General features: G+C 40.6%; 2 protein-coding genes across 6 annotated transcripts; one reads left to right on the forward strand and one right to left on the reverse strand.

The window, feature by feature from the left end:
• Positions 1-8,111: 8,111 nt before the first annotated feature.
• pbx2 (pre-B-cell leukemia homeobox 2) lies at positions 8,112-15,692 on the reverse strand. 3 transcript variants are annotated; one of them, XM_084052540.1, is made up of 9 exons: positions 15,273-15,692; positions 14,442-14,515; positions 13,786-14,030; positions 13,328-13,518; positions 12,621-12,756; positions 11,505-11,646; positions 10,489-10,518; positions 9,747-9,844; positions 8,112-8,912 (listed from the first exon to the last, which is right to left on the reverse strand). In XM_084052540.1, exons 1-9 carry the CDS (start codon positions 15,509-15,511, stop codon positions 8,832-8,834), a joined length of 1,236 nt encoding a protein of 411 aa, XP_083908666.1. In that variant the 5' UTR covers positions 15,512-15,692; the 3' UTR covers positions 8,112-8,831. The 3 variants fall into 3 exon arrangements, with proteins under 3 accessions (XP_083908666.1, XP_083908667.1, XP_083908668.1); XM_084052541.1 differs by lacking the exon at positions 10,489-10,518 and having other exon boundaries at positions 15,273-15,645; XM_084052542.1 differs by lacking the exon at positions 14,442-14,515 and having other exon boundaries at positions 15,273-15,410.
• Positions 15,693-16,099: 407 nt separating this feature from the next.
• gpsm3 (G protein signaling modulator 3) lies at positions 16,100-19,855 on the forward strand. 3 transcript variants are annotated; one of them, XM_084053365.1, is made up of 6 exons: positions 16,100-16,166; positions 16,271-16,759; positions 17,285-17,839; positions 18,167-18,335; positions 18,591-18,820; positions 18,994-19,855. In XM_084053365.1, exons 3-6 carry the CDS (start codon positions 17,294-17,296, stop codon positions 19,126-19,128), a joined length of 1,080 nt encoding a protein of 359 aa, XP_083909491.1. In that variant the 5' UTR covers positions 16,100-16,166; positions 16,271-16,759; positions 17,285-17,293; the 3' UTR covers positions 19,129-19,855. The 3 variants fall into 3 exon arrangements, with proteins under 3 accessions (XP_083909491.1, XP_083909492.1, XP_083909490.1); XM_084053366.1 differs by lacking the exon at positions 16,100-16,166 and having other exon boundaries at positions 16,173-16,759; positions 17,285-17,621; positions 17,673-17,839; XM_084053364.1 differs by lacking the exon at positions 16,100-16,166 and having other exon boundaries at positions 16,176-16,759.
• The last annotated feature ends 1,460 nt before the right edge of the window (positions 19,856-21,315 follow it).

The following is a 21,315-nucleotide window of genomic DNA, read 5'->3' on the forward strand; positions in this document are numbered from 1 at the left end:
ATCATAGGCTAAGTGGAGCTCCAATTGGTGTCGTGTAACTTCAGGCCCCCATGATGAATAATCTATAGATAATCATGTGTAGAATTCTACTTTTATTATACACATATAACACATTATTCCATCACTAACTATATATAATGGTTTTGAGACCGTATAGGCTGAACACAGAACACCCAGACGTGGAGCAGTCTCTCCTTTTTAGTGAGAGTTGAAAATAGGCTATGCCTATTGGTCTGTAAATTACGCATACTGAAATGTTGGAACAATGTGTTGCTTGGTGCTAGCCTGGGACCAGACGAATCTGCGAGTGCAAAAAAAAAAGATATAGTCGGCTACGCCAGGCTAGCTTGGTGCAGTATAAATTAGTTTGACCAAAATATAAAGATACTCTATTGCGCTATTGATTAATTTGACGAAATCTCGATTTAACAGTTCACACAACTGATGTTGCTGCTTCCCGCCTGCCCGGTGGCCCGGACGTAATGACAGGGTGTTTTGTGGCAGCAGTCATATAACTTGTTATCATCTCTCAAATGTCAACGTGTGCGCGTGGGAACATGACAGGCAGACTTTGCAACAATGTATCAATTCTAACAGGTAATAAAGTGGAAATGGCTTCCCCTCCTTTCCCTTGGGGAAGAGTTGGTGGACTTGATCCCATGTCATTAAATTGGACCGTTTGACCATTTTAGCCGAAGAAAGACCATTAGGCTACACTTTATTGTTATAGGCCTAGTATAACTCTCGCCAAAGCGGATGGATCACAAAATAAAAGGTTTGTCAAGGCACAAGCTTCACCTCCTGTGCACCAATATTGGCGCGCGTTTTAGCCCAAAACAACGCAGGCATGCAGGTATAATGCTACGTCTGTCCTAATTAACTAAAAGTTATTATTATATTTTAAATTAAACTTTACACGGTTGATTTAGGACACTGGTTTTTATACCGCTGACAATCTGTGGAACAAAGATAACTTAAGGGAAGTGTGTGGGAACGCTCACACCTCTATCCAACACCTGCCAGTCATGGCAGCACATAAAACCTGCATTTTACAAAGACACCACGCCGTGCACTGTATTCAGCCACAGGACAGGACTCATTTTGCATGTCAAATGTCAGTGTGAGGAACGTTGGAGTCCCACGGTGGGAGTCCATGCACTTCAAACCCAAACCTTGTCTTTCTTGGTTGGCACACGTTTCAGAGGTGTCAACTTGACACGAGCTCCCGTTGAGCAATGGCTCGTGCTCTGTGTGTGTACTTCTGGCAGTTCCGAGGATGAGGGTTCAAGATTCAAGGTTTTTATTTTATTTTACATAGGCTAGACTAGAATTAGAGTAGCCTAACATTTTAGTTGTGTTCGTCTCAACGGACTTTGCAGCATGCAGAAACAACATGATAGGAAAACAAATTGAAGAGGAGAGGAAAAAAAGATTACAATACACTTAGGCTACATAAGCAGTCCATGAATATAGTAGCAGCAAAAAATATATAGACTCACGGGAAACGTGGCTCCGCACTGATATATTAACTCTCCGCACCTAACTGTAAACATTGTCAGCGCCTCAACATGAATAATATAGGCCTACGTCACATATTCAATTTGTTTCTAATTTCCGGTTTCTTTTCCCCCGTCTCTGCCAAGAGGAAGTTCCAATGTTTGGAACTACAGGTGGCGACATCCCGCTTTGCAGCAAGGCCTCTGCTCACCTCGCGCCCCTCTTGCAGTACCATTGCGCACCACTAGGGAAACAGTGGGCTGGGCTGAAGAAGACTTTTGCTATAATAATAGCCTATTTTGTCAACAGTTTGCTGGCACGTGTCTTATAAGTTAGATGCTCAAACTCAACCGGGCTGTGCTTTCACACTGCTGTGATGCATGAACTGTGCTACCGTTGTCATTCTACTCCAAGGATGCTGATAAAGAAATGGGACAAACAATTGGATATTTCCCTGAGTGTAAGTTGAATTATTGTTTGCCCTATTATTTCCTCCATATAAATCAAATGCCACCAGGGCTCCTTTTCTGTCAGCTAGAACTTTTTCTCAAATTACTTACTAGAAACGTTGCGTAGGCTGCAACATTGGGACAGGATGTTAAATTAATGTCTTGTGAGATCAAATATATCTTCAATAACATAATTTAAAAAGTGTAAATGCGTCAGTGCGCGCAATACAGTCGATTTAAAAATAAATAAATAATAGCCTAAACACTCATAGTCTCCTGTGAATTGTGATTGCGAATGTAGCCGACATATTGCCGGCGTATGCACTGTCTTGGTTGGCACGCGTTTGAAACAGAGGTGTCAACTTGACACGAGGCCATTCTTGAGCAGTGGCTCGTGCTCTATAACTGTGGCTCTGCTGAGGATGAATATTATGAATATTAGCAAGTAGCAACACATTAAACATCATGCGTCGAATATAGCCCTAACTGAAATATCAGCTATTTAGCAGCCTGAATATTATGTCCAGTAAAAAAATCAGTTTAATGTTCTTCATCCAATAGTACCTTAAATAAAAAGAAAATATTGCCTTTGATATAATATATCAAAGGCAAAACTCAGTAGATCTATTCAAACAGGCATACTTTCATTTATATCTGTAAATGAAAGTATGCCTGTTAGATCTACTGAGTTATTCCAAAGAGGTTCATTCTGATTAGCCTTATCGTTCTTTAATTACAACTTAAATGTTTTGCTTGTGTCCTGACCACATATTCCATTTTGTCTCATTTTCTCTCTTTCTTTTTTAATCAACTCAGCTAACCTCGCACCCCCTTGCTGTAAGCCCCACTAGGGAAACACTGGCCTATGGCTGAAAAAGATCGACTTTTGCTTATAATAGATTGTGTCAAATGTTTTCTGGCACGTGTCTTTAAATGGCTGAAGTTGCATGCCCAACGTATCTAGGCAAGTGCTTTCACTGAATGAAGGAAGGAAGGACGGACGGAAGGAAGGAATCAACCAATCAAAGCAATCAAACAATCAATAAATACTGACCAAATTAACTGAATTGCCTGTAATAGATTTCGAACATTTGTCCCGCCGAGTAGCCTAATTAAAATTGCGCCGACAATGTGGCGCCTGCTGCCATTGTGAACTGAGTCACGGGAACTGTTGCTGAGCTATTTTCTTTCACACACAAATGACAGTGGTGCATGGGAACTTATCCCAAACTTTATTAAAGCAGCTCTAGACATTCTGGCAGACAGTCCCTTTCACTTGTAAATACGTATTAGCATCGCGCTTACAAGTGTGTGAGAGTTTAGCTAAGCATGCAGTTCACACCTCACTGGCAGCACGTGCCCGTGGTGGATCAGTCTACTAGATCTTCAGAATCGTAATAAATAGTATGTCAGTATAGCCCAGAATATACCAGAGAGCAATGCAGGGAAAAATATATATGTGTGTGTGTGTGTGTGTGTGTGTGTGTGTGTGTGTGTGTGTGTGTGTGTGTGTGTGTGTGTGTGTGTGTGTGTGTGTGTGTGTGTGTGTGTGTGTATGTATGTATATATCGTATATATCATATATATATATATATATATCATATATATATATATATATATCATATATCATATATATATATATATATATATATATATATATATATATATATATATATATAGTTTTATTATTATTATTATTATCATAGTATTTATTGTTAAAATATCCTTGTTATTGTTTGTTCAGTAACAGGGGTTTCCCAGCTCTTTGGTAAACAGAAATTGCATTTACAGGGCGGAATTAAGGTTGTCTAATCAGGAGAGAGAACAGGTGAAATATGTTGTGATGCCACGCCGCCACGGTAACTGAAGAGTGGGAACCTGAGAATTCTGGGCAACTCAACGTTAAACTGGCAACTGTTTCCATTATGTAAAATAAAATAAGAATAACGTATGCTTTGGAAAATTGTCTGAAATAAGGCTATTTGAACATGCTTGAATATTTGACATTTAAAGCCTATATTTCGACAATTGCTATGAATTGCTACAAAACCTGTGGGTAGCCATTACCGACTAGCCAGTCATTTGGGGCAAAAAGTAAAACATATTGTTGAAGGGTGACCATTTTAAAAGCGTTTCTTTCTTTACTTTTTCACATTTTGTGGTGCCCAGACTCCTCAGGTACCCACTCTTCTTCTACGTCCGACTCCGATGCCACAAAGAAATGAGCAGAGAGCACACACATTTGGAACTGGAACACTATAAAGTTGAAGCTTGGACACTCTCTCGTGATTGGATGAAATTGGCAACCCACCCGAAAATGTATTTTCTCTTTACTGAAGAGCTGGAGAGACAGGAGACCCCGACAAAACACTATCGGAATCAGAGCTATCAGAGCTTTAACTTTGAAACAAAAATATTTTTGTTTTAACCAAAAAAGTATAACTTCACTCAGTTCACTGTCTTTAATTTGTCATTCAAAAGCAATTAATGTAATGTAATAGTCAATCATTTCATGCACTTAGTTGAAGTTACCTGTATGGCCACCAGTAAACAAGCATGTTTACTGGTCAACACACATGGTGGGAGGAGTCACTGACCGGCCCGCCCACCCTGACCCAAGGCTTAAAAGTCGTCAGTGCTCCTACTTCGTGATCACACTGGAAACATTCACCCACAGGACTGAACGCAAAAGGAAATCTGACAGCTATACCATTGTATTTTTTCGTTTTTGATTTCTGGATTTCTACGATGAAAATATACGAAGAGGAAGCGAAAATCAATAGGAAGGTGTGTATTGTAAGCTATTCAATTCAATATTGGCCTAAATATATGATATCTCGCTAGTCGCTAGATATAGCCTACTCTGTATATAAATAGTGGTGCAATATAACGGATTTTAGTGTAAATTATTACTCGTAAATCTCCCTAGTTGGCCTATAAGTATCTAAGTTAAATTTGGTACAATTTTGTCAAACCCTGGTGTAGACTGACCTCTTTGCACTATGTCGTTTCCCCTGACTCTTCTAGCTCCTCAAGCCTCAGATAGAGAGACGTCGAAGGGAGAGAATGACTCGCAGCATTGAAAGTCTGCGGACCCTTTTGTTGCAAGATCCACAACAACAGGTAAAACACTCACACCACATGACTGCAGCACAGTGGAAAGCTCCTCACAATGCCAAGATGTTATTGGGTTGGGGTTGCGTATTAACCTGGCTGTCACCGCTTTCTTACAGGGTGAGACTCAGCGCAGAGTGGAGAAAGCTGAGATTCTGGAACACACGGTCCTCTTCCTACAAAATGCCGCTGACTGGGACAGAAGTAAACCTGAAGGTGGAGGAGGACGGCAACATTCCTTCCAAGCTGGCTTTTCAGAGTGCCTGCAGAGAGCAACCCAGTTCCTGGGACCAGGGGAAGGGGAGAGGCTGGGAGAAGCACTGGATGCCTCTTTTGCTCCTCATTTGGCCCGTTCTGTCTCCGTGCGCATGGATGCTGCAGCCAGCTCTCTAACACACATGAAGCCATCGTCATTTAACTTGCAGATCTCCACACAAACCTCCATGCACGGACAGCAGATAGCTCTCAAAATGAGAACATTGGCTCTTTCCCGACGAGTTCAACTTCAACGTGGGTATTCTAAAGTTGCCCGACAGCTTCAGAGTCCAAATCAACCTGAGGTCCTCAGGATGCAGAGAATTACAGCGAACAAAGAGAGCCAATCTCAGAGCCTCCCAGACAGCCGGTCACCGTGGAGGCCATGGCCCTGAGGCCTGAGTACAGCAGGATAAGATGGGAAAATGAACATTTACTGATATACTGCTGATGAATGCGTGGATGCAACATGCTTTATTCCTTCAAGGATGTTTTTTATGTTGTGAACATTGATCCCCGTAATTCTGAAGAATAACAAATATTGTAAAGTGTAAATACTGTAAATATTGTCATTTGAACACGTGCTGCCACAGCCTACTGCTTGTGTTACTCTTGTAATATTTATGTAATATATTTTGCACATTAATTTATTTTATTATTGCCTTTGAAAAATAAAAACTTCATCATAAACATTGTGCGCATTTTTTTTTTTTTTTTTTTTTTTTTATTATAGACTATTTGCACCCTATTTTGTCGACTGTTTGCTGGCACGTGCATGCCTTTAAGTGACATGATGCCTGACGCATGGGCTCGTGCTTTCACACTCAAGGTGTGATGCAAAGGTGCCACTGTTGTCATTCTGAAGTGGATGCATGATAAATATAGATATTTCCATGAGTGTAAATACAAAGTCGTTCACTCAGAGAAATATATACATTAGTTTGCCCTACTATTTCCCACTGAAGCACTCATTGTCAATACATTGTTTCAATAGACCTACCACATGAAGGTGCTTAAAATAGCCCTTTGCGCATATTAAACGGTTGTATTACGCTTATAAAGGCATACATTTTGCATTAATATGTTAATTTTGTAATTATAGTGGCTGTGTGACAAATATCTGTGAATATGCGATTATGCTGCTGAATAATCCAACAAGGGCAAGGCACACTTTAAAACAAATTAACATGAATAACCTATATAAAAAACAATTATTAGGATTAGTCAATCCTGTATCATTTTGATTATAGTTACTGCTGTTAAATTTGTCCTGACCCATGTCCTTCACTTATAGGCTATCAGGCTATTTACAAATGGTTATCAAAACCGTTTTCATAACTGAACACTCTTTAAGCAGACCTGCAGCCCTACGGATTATATCCAGAAATTAATCGGCTAACTGACACATTTGCCAAAATGAATTGTTGAAAAAAATGAATTTGTAAGCTTATTGGTGCAGTATATTAATTAATAAAAAACGTAGATCTTGATATAAATATCGACATGTCAGCTTCACACAACTGCTTTCCGCCTGCCCGGTGGCCCGGACGTAATGACAGGGTATTTTGTGGCAGCATATAACTAATTTGCATCTCTCAGATGTTATGCGCGTGTGGGAACATGACAGGCAGACTTTGCAACAATGTATCAATTCTAACAGGTAATAAAGTGCAAATGACTTCCCTCTTCTTCCTTGGGAAAGAGTTGGTGGACTTGATCCCATGTCATTAAATTGGACCGTTTGTCCGTTTTAGCCAAAGAAAGATCATTGGCGACACTTTATTGTTACTGTATACTGTTTCCCACAACATGCTTGGCACTGATCAGTAAATCAAAGGTTTGTGGAGGTGTTGAGGCACACGCCTCACCTCCCGTGCTCTAAAACAAAACACAGGATGTAGGGTATGTCCTGACTTCAGAGTCCTGAGAGCATATCAACGGGTCAATTATACATTACACCAATAGTGAGTAGACTAATCTCTCAAGACAGAATCAGCTAACATTAGAAACAATGGGTTCCCAGATTGCCATTGAGAAGTCCTAATAAAAGGAATTCATGTTTGTTCAAAATAATGATATTTTGAGGATGTAGGCCTACTGTAAATGTGCTCAAAAAGTGCAAGGGGGAAAGCTTAGAGGGGCACCAAATTATTAGATAACTATAGCACACACACACACAGACACGCACGCACGCACGCACGCACGCACGCACGCACGCACGCACGCACGCACGCGCGCGCACACACACACACACACACACACACACACACACACACACACACACACACACACACACACACACACACACACACACACACACACACACACAGTATGCAATGTATAGATATTTCTTCAGTTTCTAATAGAGTTTTTGGGACTCCGTTATTGACACGAATGACATAAGCCCTTTGACAAGAAATGTGAATTTAATAAGCATGACAATTCTTGCAAAGGCTCTGGCTTAGGGCCCCCCTGAGCTCTTGTGCCCCAGGGTCAAGGTCCAGTAATCCACCCCATGGACAATTGTGACACTAGCAATAATACTATCCAAGTTACTAGTTAAAAAATAACGTTTGCAGATTCCCCACGGTGTGAGCTACAACTAATGTGCTTGTAAAATAGCATATTATATTTTGTAGATGCAAACTGAAGCGAAAACATTCTATTTGGTACACTCACCAATCACAGCGTTTTATCACATTCAAGAAGATTCAGCAGGGATAGCCATTTGGCAGTGCAAGAGTCACTCTATCGTGACTAATTGAATACTTAATTAATTTACCCATCCAACCACTGTGAAGTTTTGAATACAGTCTTTATTGTAAAAGAGGTAGAGAGAATACAGGTGTTTCACTGTACAGAAAAGACAGCACTGTTGATATACTCATTCAAACCGTTAATATGGACACAGGCACACGTCATCCATTATAGGGACATACAAGCCCAGTAGGAAAAAACAAAACAAACAAGAGAAACAAACACACAAAATCTTTGGATTTTCTCTATTGTCCTCTCATTCACCAAATGCATTCTCTCTAAATGAGCATTAAAATGAAAACCATAAAAGACTTGTAGCACTACTAATAAAACAGCAATAATATAGTGTGATAAAAATTATAATGCAGTTTTCCCCACACCCCTCCCCACACACACACACACACACACACTCGCACACTGCAGTAACATGTCAAAGTAAAGCAAAACTGACCCAATGCCCGATAATAAAACCACACGTGCATGCACGCAATACACACATCTCCATACTCATACACACACATGCACACTTTCACTCGACCATTCCCACACTCAGCTCATCATATTAACATAACAATAAACGATAGGGAACATGAAGTAAAGCATACGTACATTAAAAAGAGAACAAACAACAACAACAACAACAAAAAAGAACATACAAAAAACAACTGCAGCCAAGTGGGAAAGAGTCATATCATTCTTTCTGTCTTTTCCATCTGCAATCTTTCTGTTGCTGTCGTCCAATGCCGGTGGCCGAGGCAATCAGTCAGAGTTGTCAGATTGGTCACTCCTGGGTGAGGTGGCAGCGGGTGATGTGTTTCCACCCTGCCAGTTCCCGTTCGTCTGCCAAGTGGAAAGAGTACGTCATTTTCAGACAGGTGGTGACACATTCCTGCATGACAGTTGTTCGTGTATCTATCTACCTATAAAGCAAGACATCTCTGCATGAGTGTGTGTGTGTTCCCTTTATGGAGATCCCCAAACTCTCTCAAGATGATGGGTTGCAGTGGTGTAAAGTAAATAAGTACATTTTGAGGTATTTTTTTACTTAAATGGAGTATTTCCAGTTTTCAGTACTTTACTTCAACTCCATTACATCTCCGAGGCAAATATTGTACTTTTACTCCACTAAAACTATTTGAAAAATGTTGTTACTAGTTACTTAGATTTTGATTATTATTACAAAACATACATTAACCACTTCAGCCCTATATACATTTCGGCCATTTGAAAATAGCCGATCTACAAGCTCAGCTAACTGCTATTTGCAAGATTTTTTGACATTTTACACATTTGAAAACTTAGGACATCCTGTACTTTCACTTTAAATTTGTGGCAACCTGCACATCAGGAGCATTTAGTGTCTTGCTCAATGGCACCTGGGACACAATGCCAAGATACAGGATTGATCCAATAACCTATAGTTACCTAGTTAATTATGTTCCATGCCTTGCATGTGAGCTGATTTTAAATTTAATGGCATTCCAATCCCAATGTTTAAGTGATCCAAATTCCAACAAGACCCCAAACAAGTCATACATATGTGATATGTGTTTGATAGTATGTATGATATTATTATGTATGTATTATATGTAACTCAAAACAGTACAAAGACCCAGTTTGTGTAAAAAAATAAATGTATAGATGTGTTGGAAGTGGAAGTGATGTTTAGTATACCTGCTGTGCTCCCATTTGGTAGGCAGGCTGCTCTCCATTCATTGGTGGAACACCAAGAAAAAGGTCAGCTGACCCAGACAAAGAAAAGGACCCAGACCCTACAGGGAGGGAGAACAATGTTATGCTAAAGGCCTGTACGCCATCACAAACTTAGGCAGCACTGACAGAATGAGGAGAGAGCGATATAGAGACATGGACGCAATTATTTTATGGAATACACTCACTTCTGGCAAAAGAACATCATAACTGATAAGATTATTATATAGACATCCTTTGTCATCCTACCCAGTATGGTACATTTATTTCCTCTCACGCAGGTGCAGAATGATGCCATCAGCCTATTTGTATGCTGTAGTGGATTAACTCCAAAAACCTTTTAACAGTCAGGAGATGTCTAGCCTCGATCTCCAGGCTTTTATTGTTTAGTTTTGCTAAAAAATAAAAGCCTGGACCAGCGCGTCGGTGTACCCGTTATAGGACGTGTTTCATTTCCCCAAACAAGCAGAGTGCAGTGGGCGTCGCTCGTAATGTTGTGTTGACGGGGCGGGGGCTGATGGACAGATCGGTGAACCAATGGGATCACACACATTCTCTCGCCGGAGATGTTAAACCCGCCCCTCTAGGCACGAAAGCAGGAGGGCTAGTGCAGCCTAGGAGATGTCTGACAAGACAGCTTGGTGTGTACAGGCCTTAAAAGGAATACTTAACCCAATAAACAACTTTATTTCTTTTGTTTACTTACCCTGTGATGTCTTTGACTCATGGAGAATTTCTGTTTGTAAAACATTGGTGAATGAAGAATCCAAAAATGAAGAAAAAACTTGATGAATGGAAATAATCATAGGCCCAATTTAACAGCCAAACAATATGAAAAATCTGTTCATACAGTCCAAAACACAGCTCATGTTGTGCGTCAAAGTGTTTTCTGCCATAATCCGTTCAGTGCCTTTCCAAAATATAACCATAGAAGAAGTAAATAAATGTTTTAAACATTTCTGGGCTAAACAGTCTCATGCTTGAAAGACGCACACGCCTGGGTGTTCGTGTGCATGTGTGTTCTGCGTTCGTGCATGTCACGGTTTGAACCGTAAGTGAATTAAAACTTTACTTCAAGACGAAGCAATGTTTTCACCAGAGTGTTATACAAATGGATAGAAGACATTTGGGCCACTCTACGAGCGGTGTTTTGGAGTTTATAAATAGATTTCTAGACATCACAAGTAAACGATAGAAATAAAGTCATTTCTTGGGTGAATTATTCCTTTAGGGTGCGGTCACACCGAACTTGAATTCTGCCTATGTGGCAGATTCTGCCAATGCTTTTCAATGGGAACGGAGCGGAAACAGAATTCTAAGATTTGGGTTGATTATATAGAATTTGTGAATAAATTAACAATTTAGAATAGCTTATTTCTTCCCCTACCTGTACGTCAGTAACCACTTATAATAATAATAATATATGGCTATGATATAGAGAAAAAAAACGAAATAGAGTAAAGAAAAAACAAAAGTCTGGAAATCGAGGCTAGCAATTTAGAAGCCAACATCAACAAAAAAAACTAAGAAACACAACAATGACATTTTTACCAAAGCATTGTGATTGAAGTGAAAACAAAATACCATTATGGTATAGTTTTTAATATTCTAATTAATTACACAAACTTCCTCTAAACCCCCCCTCAAAAAAATGCATGGAGCCTGTGAAAAGGGAGTTACAATAGCCCTACTCCATACAAAACTAGGATTGCCTTTTGATACCTGTGGAGTTGGGAGTGTGCGGTGAGTCCTCATTCTGTGTTGCCACAATTGCGGTCTTCATGGCATAGAGGTTGGCCTCCTCCTGGAACTTGCCAATGTTCTTCTTGTAGCGAATTCTCTTATTGCCAAACCAGTTGGACACCTGGCATTGTATTGACATCAAAATGTCAGTTTGCACACGCACAGACACACACACACACACACACACACACACACACACACACACACACACACACACACACACACACACACACACACACACACACACACACACACACACACACACACGTTCATGAGTTACATTGTATATAACTGTATTTTAAAAAGTAATTCAACATGTCTTTTGAGATTATAAATGTATTATTATGCCTTATGGTAAATCGTCGATGATGATAAATTTACCATGATAAAGATAAGGTAAAACATGTCAATCCCAGTCATGAATTCAACATTTTCATGAAAAAACACACAAACAAAAAAAGCGTTGTCAGTGCTGCCATCTACAGGTTTAAATGTTCACCCTGCTGCCCTAGTTTGGAAATCCAGCTCAAACAGGATGATAGTCAGACTGAGAAGCGAATGATTTTTTTTAAAACAAATGCTGAATGAGCGCCTCCGTCTGGATTCCAGGCTAATAAACACCATGAACCTTTGCAAAGAACCTGTAGCGGTGGCAAAACAAATCAGCTTCTTAATCTAAACATGACCAGATCTTACACTGTCAGCATAGCGGCACTTGTTTCAGTTCAGTCTGGCATACCAGTCTGCTGGTATGTCTATGCCCGCCCAGCAACAAGGATAAATCTGATACTCCATGTTCACATGTGGTTACACTCACCTGGAGGGCAAAATAAAGCCTACTGTGTCAACTGTTTTTACCACACCATTAGCCAAAATGCCGGCTTAGTTGTTCAACAACATTGGACACAGAACAATAGTTCTTGAGCTTCTCGGAAGCAAATACTATTTGACTCTCACTGTTTTAGGCCTACCGTAAGACATTTACTTACAAAATATTTGATAACTTTTTTATAAAAGCTTATTGTTATTTCTGTTGTGTCCAACCAGAAACAGCTACCAAGTTAGCACCGGTTCTTGTTAGGTACCAATCCCTACCTGAGACACAGTGATTCCACACGATTTGGCAATTTCTTCTTTGGCCTCTTCACTAGGGTATGGGTTGGAGAGGTGGGAGTAGAAATATTCATTCAGGACCTCTGTGGCCTGCTTGCTAAAGTTACGTCTCTTGCGCCTGACAAGACAGAAATACACAAGAAAAGATTTTTTATGTTTGTTTTCTGATGACATTGCTACTTCAACATCCATTATTCATGACCTACAACACTCTAACGTCGGTCACACACTAAGACAGTTCTGCTTATTCACTCCCACATTCACACTCACATGCATAGTCATATACTTAAGACATATAATAGTTATGCTGTGGCCCCAACCGCATGAATACCCACACTCTGGGTTGTACTGTTCCACCAATGAAGTGCCATTAAAACATAACGTAGTGGCATTTTAGCTGGGTTCGGTGACATGTCAATGATAATTACACCAAAAAGTGTGTAAATTCTTACGGACAGTTATTACAGCTGTTATCAGGATCAGGTTAACAGCTGTTATCAGGATGTTATTCCGTTATCAGGATGTTATTCCCTTGACGCATACTGTCTATCATTCTCCGAGAATATCAAGCGTGCACACCCATCTACACACACACACACACACACACACACACACACACACACACACACACACACACACACACACACACACACACACACACACACACACACACACACACACACACACACCTTGCATCAAGGAACCGGGACCTCAGGATCATGACAGCTTCACAGGTACTCTGTTTGAGCTGGGTCTGGATGGAGCTGAACTTGCGGTGGATGATGTTCACCATGCGCTCAATCTCCCTTGGGGACACAGGGCGCGTCCGGGACTGCTCCCTCAGTAGGTTCATGACATGGGTGGTGAACTCACTGCATGCCTGGACAAGAAAAAGGTTGACGCTATAATAAAATAAATAATAATAATATATGTGTGACCTATGTTGCATGTCTACCCATAGATTAATTTCTCTCTACACTATCTAAAGATTAAAAAACTGACAAGAATTATCTTTTTCCAACATCACCAAATATGGCAGTACCCTTATTTTGTCTGTGGGTGATCAAAATTAGCTGACATAGCTTTCCCATTATAACAAAAAAAGGAAAGCCATAGCGTTAGCCCCCTGCAGTGACATTATAAGTACCTGTTCATATTTCTCCAGCTCGGTATGATAGATACCGCGAATCTGGCTCAACTTGCTTTTGTAGTCGGAGTGCTCCAGTGAGCTGTCGGGTGACATCCCTCCCGAGCTGGTGGCCGCAGACACGGCAGCTGCAGCCCCACCCCCTTTCTCTGGTCCCGCTACGCCCTCCGCCAGCAGCATGTTGTCCAGTCGAACCAGCTGCGGATCCTGGGGCTCCTCCTCCTGGGCGTTCCTCATCGATAGACCTGTCACAAAGACAAGTGTCAAATTGAGAAGGATTTTGTAGGTGAGATGTCAAGATGTCAACAAGGAGAAAAATGAATGTGTACATTCTATGTGGAATCTATGTGGAATCAGAAGCTGGTTTAGGCACTTAATAAGAGGAGAAAATATAGTCACATTATGTCTTATGCAACATGAGGTTAACTTGTTATTACTGCATTATTATTATTATTCCAATGTGTTAACTACAGCAGGGCAAATTCTGCAAACTGATGTTTTGGTCATTGCTAATGTGCAGAATAATGTAAACACAGTATAGTGGACAAGGGCCCGAAGCACTTAGATTAAAGGTTAATGGTTAAACTTTGGAAGAGTTTGAAAATATAACCAACAATAGTTTACGACAGGGTCAAAACTCTTTGTCATAACGTTACCAGTTTTTTCCTTGATCTCGCACAAAACGCTGAACAAAGCAGGTTTCATTCGATGACAGTTCAATGCATGTTTCCTGTGCAGGAAGAACGACCATGGTGTTTAGCCAGCTTGGTAGAATGATTGGCTATAATAACTTTAGATCAAAACAAAACAACACAAATGAAGTGACAAACCAGCCTCCATTAGCATGCTTTAATTTAGCAAACATTAGCTACTGGCTAGCTAGCAACGTTAGCATTTGCCTTTTAAATCCCGTCTTTTCATCTATGCGATGATGTAAAATAAAACCAACGCTATCAAGGGGTCAAACAACGTTGATAGCTAATATAAATATAAACATGACTTAACATACAAGCCTTCAAAAAGCCAACAGCCCAGCAATGGCTGAGCAGTTAGCCTAAACTAAAGGCTAATTTATACTTAAAATAAATACAAAATAATAACGTCTTTTCAACTGAAAAGGTGTTGACTTGAGATGCTTAAACATTTTTTTCCAATTAAAATGACGTCATTTTTGTCGAGCGGAGTCGTGCGACGGACGATCAAGGCTAACATTAACTAGCTAACAATAGCTAACATACTCTTAAAACAAATACGTGTTGTTTACAAATGGGAACAACTAGAATAACTAAATAAACCACACGTTAGTGGGGAAGGGGAACAGACACAACACTAACTTCCTTTTCATTAACGTTATAACTCTCTTATTTATTAAAAGGAAACAATAGGTTGAAGTTCAGGAAACTTTGACTCTAGGGAAGGAGTCAGCTAACTAACGACAACAAAAAATCTAAATCAAATGACGTGAAATAAAAATAATAATCACAAACTTTGCTTGTGCCTCGTCCAAACTTTGGTCGGTGATGGTCATTATTTGTTGCAAAATATCACCAATATCTCTGCGGGTTTCATGTCCATTCTCGGTGCCTTCGAGGCCCGGGTCTCCGTCGGAGCGGCGCTGGGAGGACTGGTGAACCGAGTTGAGGCCATGCATCCCCGGGTGGCCGCTGACGCCCAGGCCCCGGCCGTTGGAAGGCCCGTTGCCCGTGAGAGGCTGCTGCTGCAACATGTTCAGCGACGCACGATGGCGACGACTGCTGCCCAAGTGTGCGCACAGTCACACTCTCTCACACACACACACACACACACACACACACACACACACACACACACACACACACACACACACACACACACACACACACACACACACACACACACACACACACACACACACACACACACACACACACACACCTAGTCTAAAGCATTCTTGCCACCAGAGTCCCCTATAGCGCTGGATTGTAAAAAAGGGAAAGTCGTATTTATATTATTTATAGATGGGTCTGCGTTGTGAAATATGTCACAGCGGCAACTGAGTTCAAATGTTGGGGAAGTGAACCTTAGTTCATGCTGACTGAACATCACATTCACACTTTCAAAAATAGAAATGTTGTATTGTGTGTGTGTGTGTGTGTGTGTGTGTGTGTGTGTGTGTGTGTGTGTGTGTGTGGGCGCGCGCGCGTGCACATGCACACGCATGTCTTTGTTTGGTATGCACATTACTATGCATGCTCTTTTCAGAACACTGAGGTACATCCTTTACGCGCGTGCGTGCCATCTGTGTCGCGCACGCGTGCGTTTGTGTGTTAACTGGGTGGGGACTGGGTAGCTAGGTGACCATGCAGCATTCTAATCCTGTTTCTGGTCACGTACTAATTTGAGTAGGCTTAGAGTTAACTTTTATTTTATTTTGTATGATTAAATGTGACAGTCTTATTATGACAATTCTAATTCTTTCACTTGTCTGTGTCTACTTCTCTTTTAGGTGCTAGTCAACAGGATGTGTGCCAAAACCACAGCAGTGTCAGAAGAACAGGCGCCTGTTTCAACACGTTACAGCTTGGTCTGACATATAATTCAAAGAGCACTGCAAACAGCTGCTGCCTTTTACAGCTAAATCTGTTTTAAGGTAATCCGTAATGGTAAACTAAACTCTTTCTCTGGGGAACAACAAGGCTATAATGACACATACTTTTGTCTATTATATTCAAAAATAGAATTACACTGAAAGATATGGGCCAGACTAAATAAAGAGGTGGGTAGGGGTAAGAAGAGGAACAGGAAGAGAGAAAGAGAGCGAGAGAGAGAAAGAGAGAGAGAGAGAGAGAGTTAAGCAGATGCAGGCATGTGAAGCTACACTCATACCTTAAAGTTTTTCATGAAGATATTTGAGAACTGAATCAATGGAGCTCTACTCAATCTACATGGACTTCAAGTGATCATGCTTTTCAGGGATTAATTACAAAAGATAAAGGTAAGATGAAGTGAGTTATTACATTGTAATTAGATTAAACTTCAAAACCCAATATTTGAGACAACTTTTCCATGTTCCTGCTATGGGGAACTTAAGTTTAACTGAAAGGAGTAATCAAGAAGACTTGCTTAAGTTAGACTTAAAGAATATCATTTATTTAATCAACAAGGTAATATGTAGTGAGTGAGCGTGTATAACATGATAGTATTGATCAAAAACATTGTTTACTGTCACAGCCCTTTGAAAACATTCCTTTCCAAAGGTTGGAAAATGTGACTGACATTCAGATTTTCAACATAAACATCTGCAGTCTGCTGTCTACATGTTAGAACCTGTCAATCTGGTTTCAAATACATTTCCTCAGAAGGATTAAGCTTACAGCTGCATGCCCACAGTCTGTTTTGCAGTTGAGTGAGAGCTAAAGCTTGATGTTATGTTTATTATTAAATGGGTGCATGTTGTCAGTGTAAATGTTTCCCACACTAAATTATCATTTATGTGTATCTTCCTATCATGTTTGTTTAGACAAAGCTTATGTCGATGACGCAAGTGAAAGCTGAAATGGCTGAAGAGAAGTTGGAACCTCTTGTCATCATTGAAGAGGGGGACGCTGAGGGAGTTGCTGAAAGACGGAGTGTCAGCCTTGATGCAGCAGTGGTTCTCAACAATAATGGAGACTCAGCAGTGAAAAAGGAAGATGAACATTCTGAAAAGGCGCTAAGTTTAGACATTGTATCGAGTGAAATGCCTTTAGAAGCACAGAGCCTGCCAAAGCAACATCCCATCACAGAGGAAAAGCAGAGAGGACTGCACGCTGGGAATGAAAAGGATGGAGTTGCGCAGAGGCCAGAAGAAATGGACAATGTTGATGGTGAGAACAGAGAAGGTAAAGAGAGTGATGGGGAGACCCAGGATGCAATGAAATGCAACAAAGTTCCTGAGAAATCTACAGGACACACTGACACGGAGGCAGAGCAAGACATATCCGCAGCAACAGGCCATCAAGTGGACATAAATGGACTTACTTCCTCTGACCAGCTATCTATGGTGTCAGAGAGTCCAGTGGGTGCCAGAAAACAGGTTGGTGGATTGTTTCGATTTCACTTTGATCTAGACTTCTGCCCCCACCTCACCTTTACAGTAATTCAGTTAGTAATTAATGTGGTGAACAAAGGACCTATTCTTAGATTTCTTGACTTTAAACTAACCACGGCACGCACAGAGGCCAATCTTTTGGCAGAGTAACAAGGAGTTGAACTTTGTGCAACAGTGCGTGTGGGTGTACATAGCAGAATACTTTAGCGGTGCCAACAAACACAGCCGGTACCACTCACTGTAAGTCTGAAACCTCTCCTCTCTCGCTCGTACTCTCTCTGCTTCCCCTGTCTGTCTTTCTTTCTTCTCTAGGCTCATCACAGGTCAACTCCTGACTTCCCAGAGGCACTATATGAACTGCTGTGCACACTGCAGGAGGGAAGGAGGCTCAATGACCAGCGCTGCTCCTTCAGTCTGGAGAGTGGATTTGGAAGGAGGAGGTGCCACTCGGAACCTAATGCCAGAAAACCAGCTAAGAGAGGTTATAGGCCAAAGAATGCAATAGTACAGTACATAGTAGACTGTAAAATCCTGAGTTAAATGAACTCTGAGACCCACACAGGTCCATGTTTGCAATCCCGAATTTAATGTGCATCAGTTAATAATTACATTTTGAGCTGATACTTTAATCACATATTTTCATGTTTTTTTCTTCGTTGAGGTATAGTCAGCATCTCGTCAATTGCCTGTAACACCATCCTATTGTCTCCTTTGTCCTCCTCTTCATTCCCCGCAGTCATCTTCTCCTCCATGACTTCATTGCAGAGAGAGGAGTTCTATACGCTCGTGGCTACAGCCCAAGCTCGCCGCCTAGATGACCAGCGGGCTGAATTACACAGGTCCCCACCCCCAAAGTCAAGAGCCAGCAGATTCAGAGGCAGTATTAGACAACTCACAATTGTGAAAAAGCCTGCTCCTGTCACTGTTCCCAACGATGACCTGTACAATATGATTCTCACCACACAAGTAAGTAGACTGACCCCTCTAATATTTTAGATGTTTTCCATCACAGACAGCCTCTTGCCTTGCAGAATTTCAACAGTCTCTTGTAATGGACCCAGTATCACATCAGTCATTTCCATGAGGCATAACTCATTCATACGTGAAGGCATTGCATAACAATTCAAACCCATTTCCAGGCCCAAGGCAGGCTGGAGGACCAGCGCAGCGCAGCCCCTGGTCCCGTGGACGATGAGGACTTCTTCTCCCTCCTGCTGAGGGTCCAGGGAGGTCGCATGGAGGAGCAAAGAACCGAGCTACCGCTTAAAACCTGAAGGAAGAAGATGGCCTAGCCTGGGAGCCCCAACATGTGGCATGGCTTTAAGGCCTTTTTAAAAAGGGATTGTCGTACACCTTTGTTCAAACATTTGTTTTTTTCTAGTTCATGGCTTGTTGACCAACTTGTTCTATGGTCTTTTGATAATATTGCTCAGTGATAAAACTGTTTAGCAAAATGCTAATGATTGAGCAACAAAGCTATTCATGTGAATGTCGTCACTTCTGATGAAATTGTATTCTCTGTTGCGATGAAATTGCTTTACATTGTCCTCAGGCCATGTTTTTCTAAATTATTAATATCGGTAATAATGGTTTCGCTTCTTGACAAATTAAAACTAAAACTAAAGACTAGGAGGATCACTTCACATCAGCCAGTGAGGAGTAATAATCCAGTGCTTCTCAGATGTAGGACGATCCAATGATTAACAATGTTCTGAAGAACACATGTGCTCCAGTCTAGAACTTTATTAATTGTTTGCAAAAACAAAGTCTAAGATGTCTGACTGAGTGGTTGTTTGTGTATGTACAGTATATGTACAGAATATCCTGTTCCTTCAGAAATAGACTGTTATATCTCTTGATATTTCCCTTGCTGTATACTGTACTTGACAGCGAGTGGGTAAGCAGTGATGAGAAATAACACCACAGATTGAGTATCAGATCTTGTCAAGGCTGCATTGAGTAACTGTATTTGGATAATAAAATATGCATCTGAGCCTTTTATACACATTGCATTTATTTCATGATGTTTTTATTGGGTGGTGAAAAAGGAGATTTGAGCTGCTCTAATTAACATATTGATAGAAATTATTATTTGATTGTATTCTATATTTACTTACCCAATATATGGCAGTGGAAATGGTAAGTAAGAATGTAAAACTACAGTTCCTTAAAAGGATGCAAGACCAGGTCGTTTTGATCAAAACACATATTGGGAACAACAAATCAGACAGCAGAAATTCCATTTCATGCAGCTGTTTGTTCCTCCCTAACTGCTGAGATTTGGGATGTGCATACAACTTCTCCTTTCTGGCACACAGTAAAATCTTCCGCGTTAATTCATCCATTTGTAACTCTGACTGAGAATGTAACATTTGTACACATTGATGATTTTACTGTGTATGACATCATTCAAATGAGCAGCTGGCTCAAGGGCTCACTAGATCCCGCAGCAGGCAGCATAAATTCTGCTGTAGTTAATAAGATCTCCCAAGCATCACCTCCTGGCTGCCCCTGATAGTTCAGGATGGACAGAGGGGAAATTGAGAACCAACGATATTTAAGGACAACTTTGTTTTTTTTACAACAAGGGTTATTTTATTAGTTTGTAATGATAGTAATTAAAAGATGAGTGTTAAACAAAATCATGTATTGCTTTCTATCCTTATAGTGATTTTAGTGATTTTTAACTGGGTTCAAGAGTTATAGGCCAAAACCACCATGAGGCTGATTTGAAAAATGTAGGGTGGCATTTCTTCCTTGGCCTAGTGGGGATGTGCATACAAAGTTTTACGGAAATCGGAGACTGCGTTCATGACTATTTACCAATGGACAGAATGCCCCCACATTCTGTCCCCCAGTTAAGAATCACTAAAATCACTATAACGATAGAAAGCAATACATGATTTATTTTAACACTCATCTTTTAATTATTATCATTACAAACTAATAAAATAACCCTTGTTGTAAAAAAAAAACAAAGTTGTCCTTTAAGGCCATGCAATATCACAGCGGCCTAGTGGCTATAGAGACCATCCCAAAGCAACTGGTCATGTTTGATTCTTGCATCAAGTTGCAACAGCCACATCAAAGGCACCTTGATCAAACCCTTTTCCTTCACTCATTGCAAGATGCTCCATATAACATAAATGCCTTAAATGTAAACTCAAACACCAGACAGGACCTCTGGATACCATGTGACAGTGCAGTTTCTGTGAAGACTGCTTTTGGAGGAAGTCCTAGGATGACGTTCTCTCACATCAGGTGCGGTTGATGTGAGAGAAGGCGATGGGTTACTTCCTAAAAATGAATACGTTATTGTATAAATACAGCTACTGTATAATCTACAGTAAATGCTATAGCAGTGAATGAGTGTGTTGGTTTCAAGTGTTGGTTGTAAATTGTTTTACAAGATAGTATGATATGTTATTCAATTAACATTACAGTGGTATAACAGGCAAAAG

Source organism: Gymnoscopelus microlampas (genome assembly GCF_963454915.1).
Source record: "Gymnoscopelus microlampas genome assembly, chromosome: 3".
Classification (NCBI taxonomy): domain Eukaryota; kingdom Metazoa; phylum Chordata; class Actinopteri; order Myctophiformes; family Myctophidae; genus Gymnoscopelus; species Gymnoscopelus microlampas.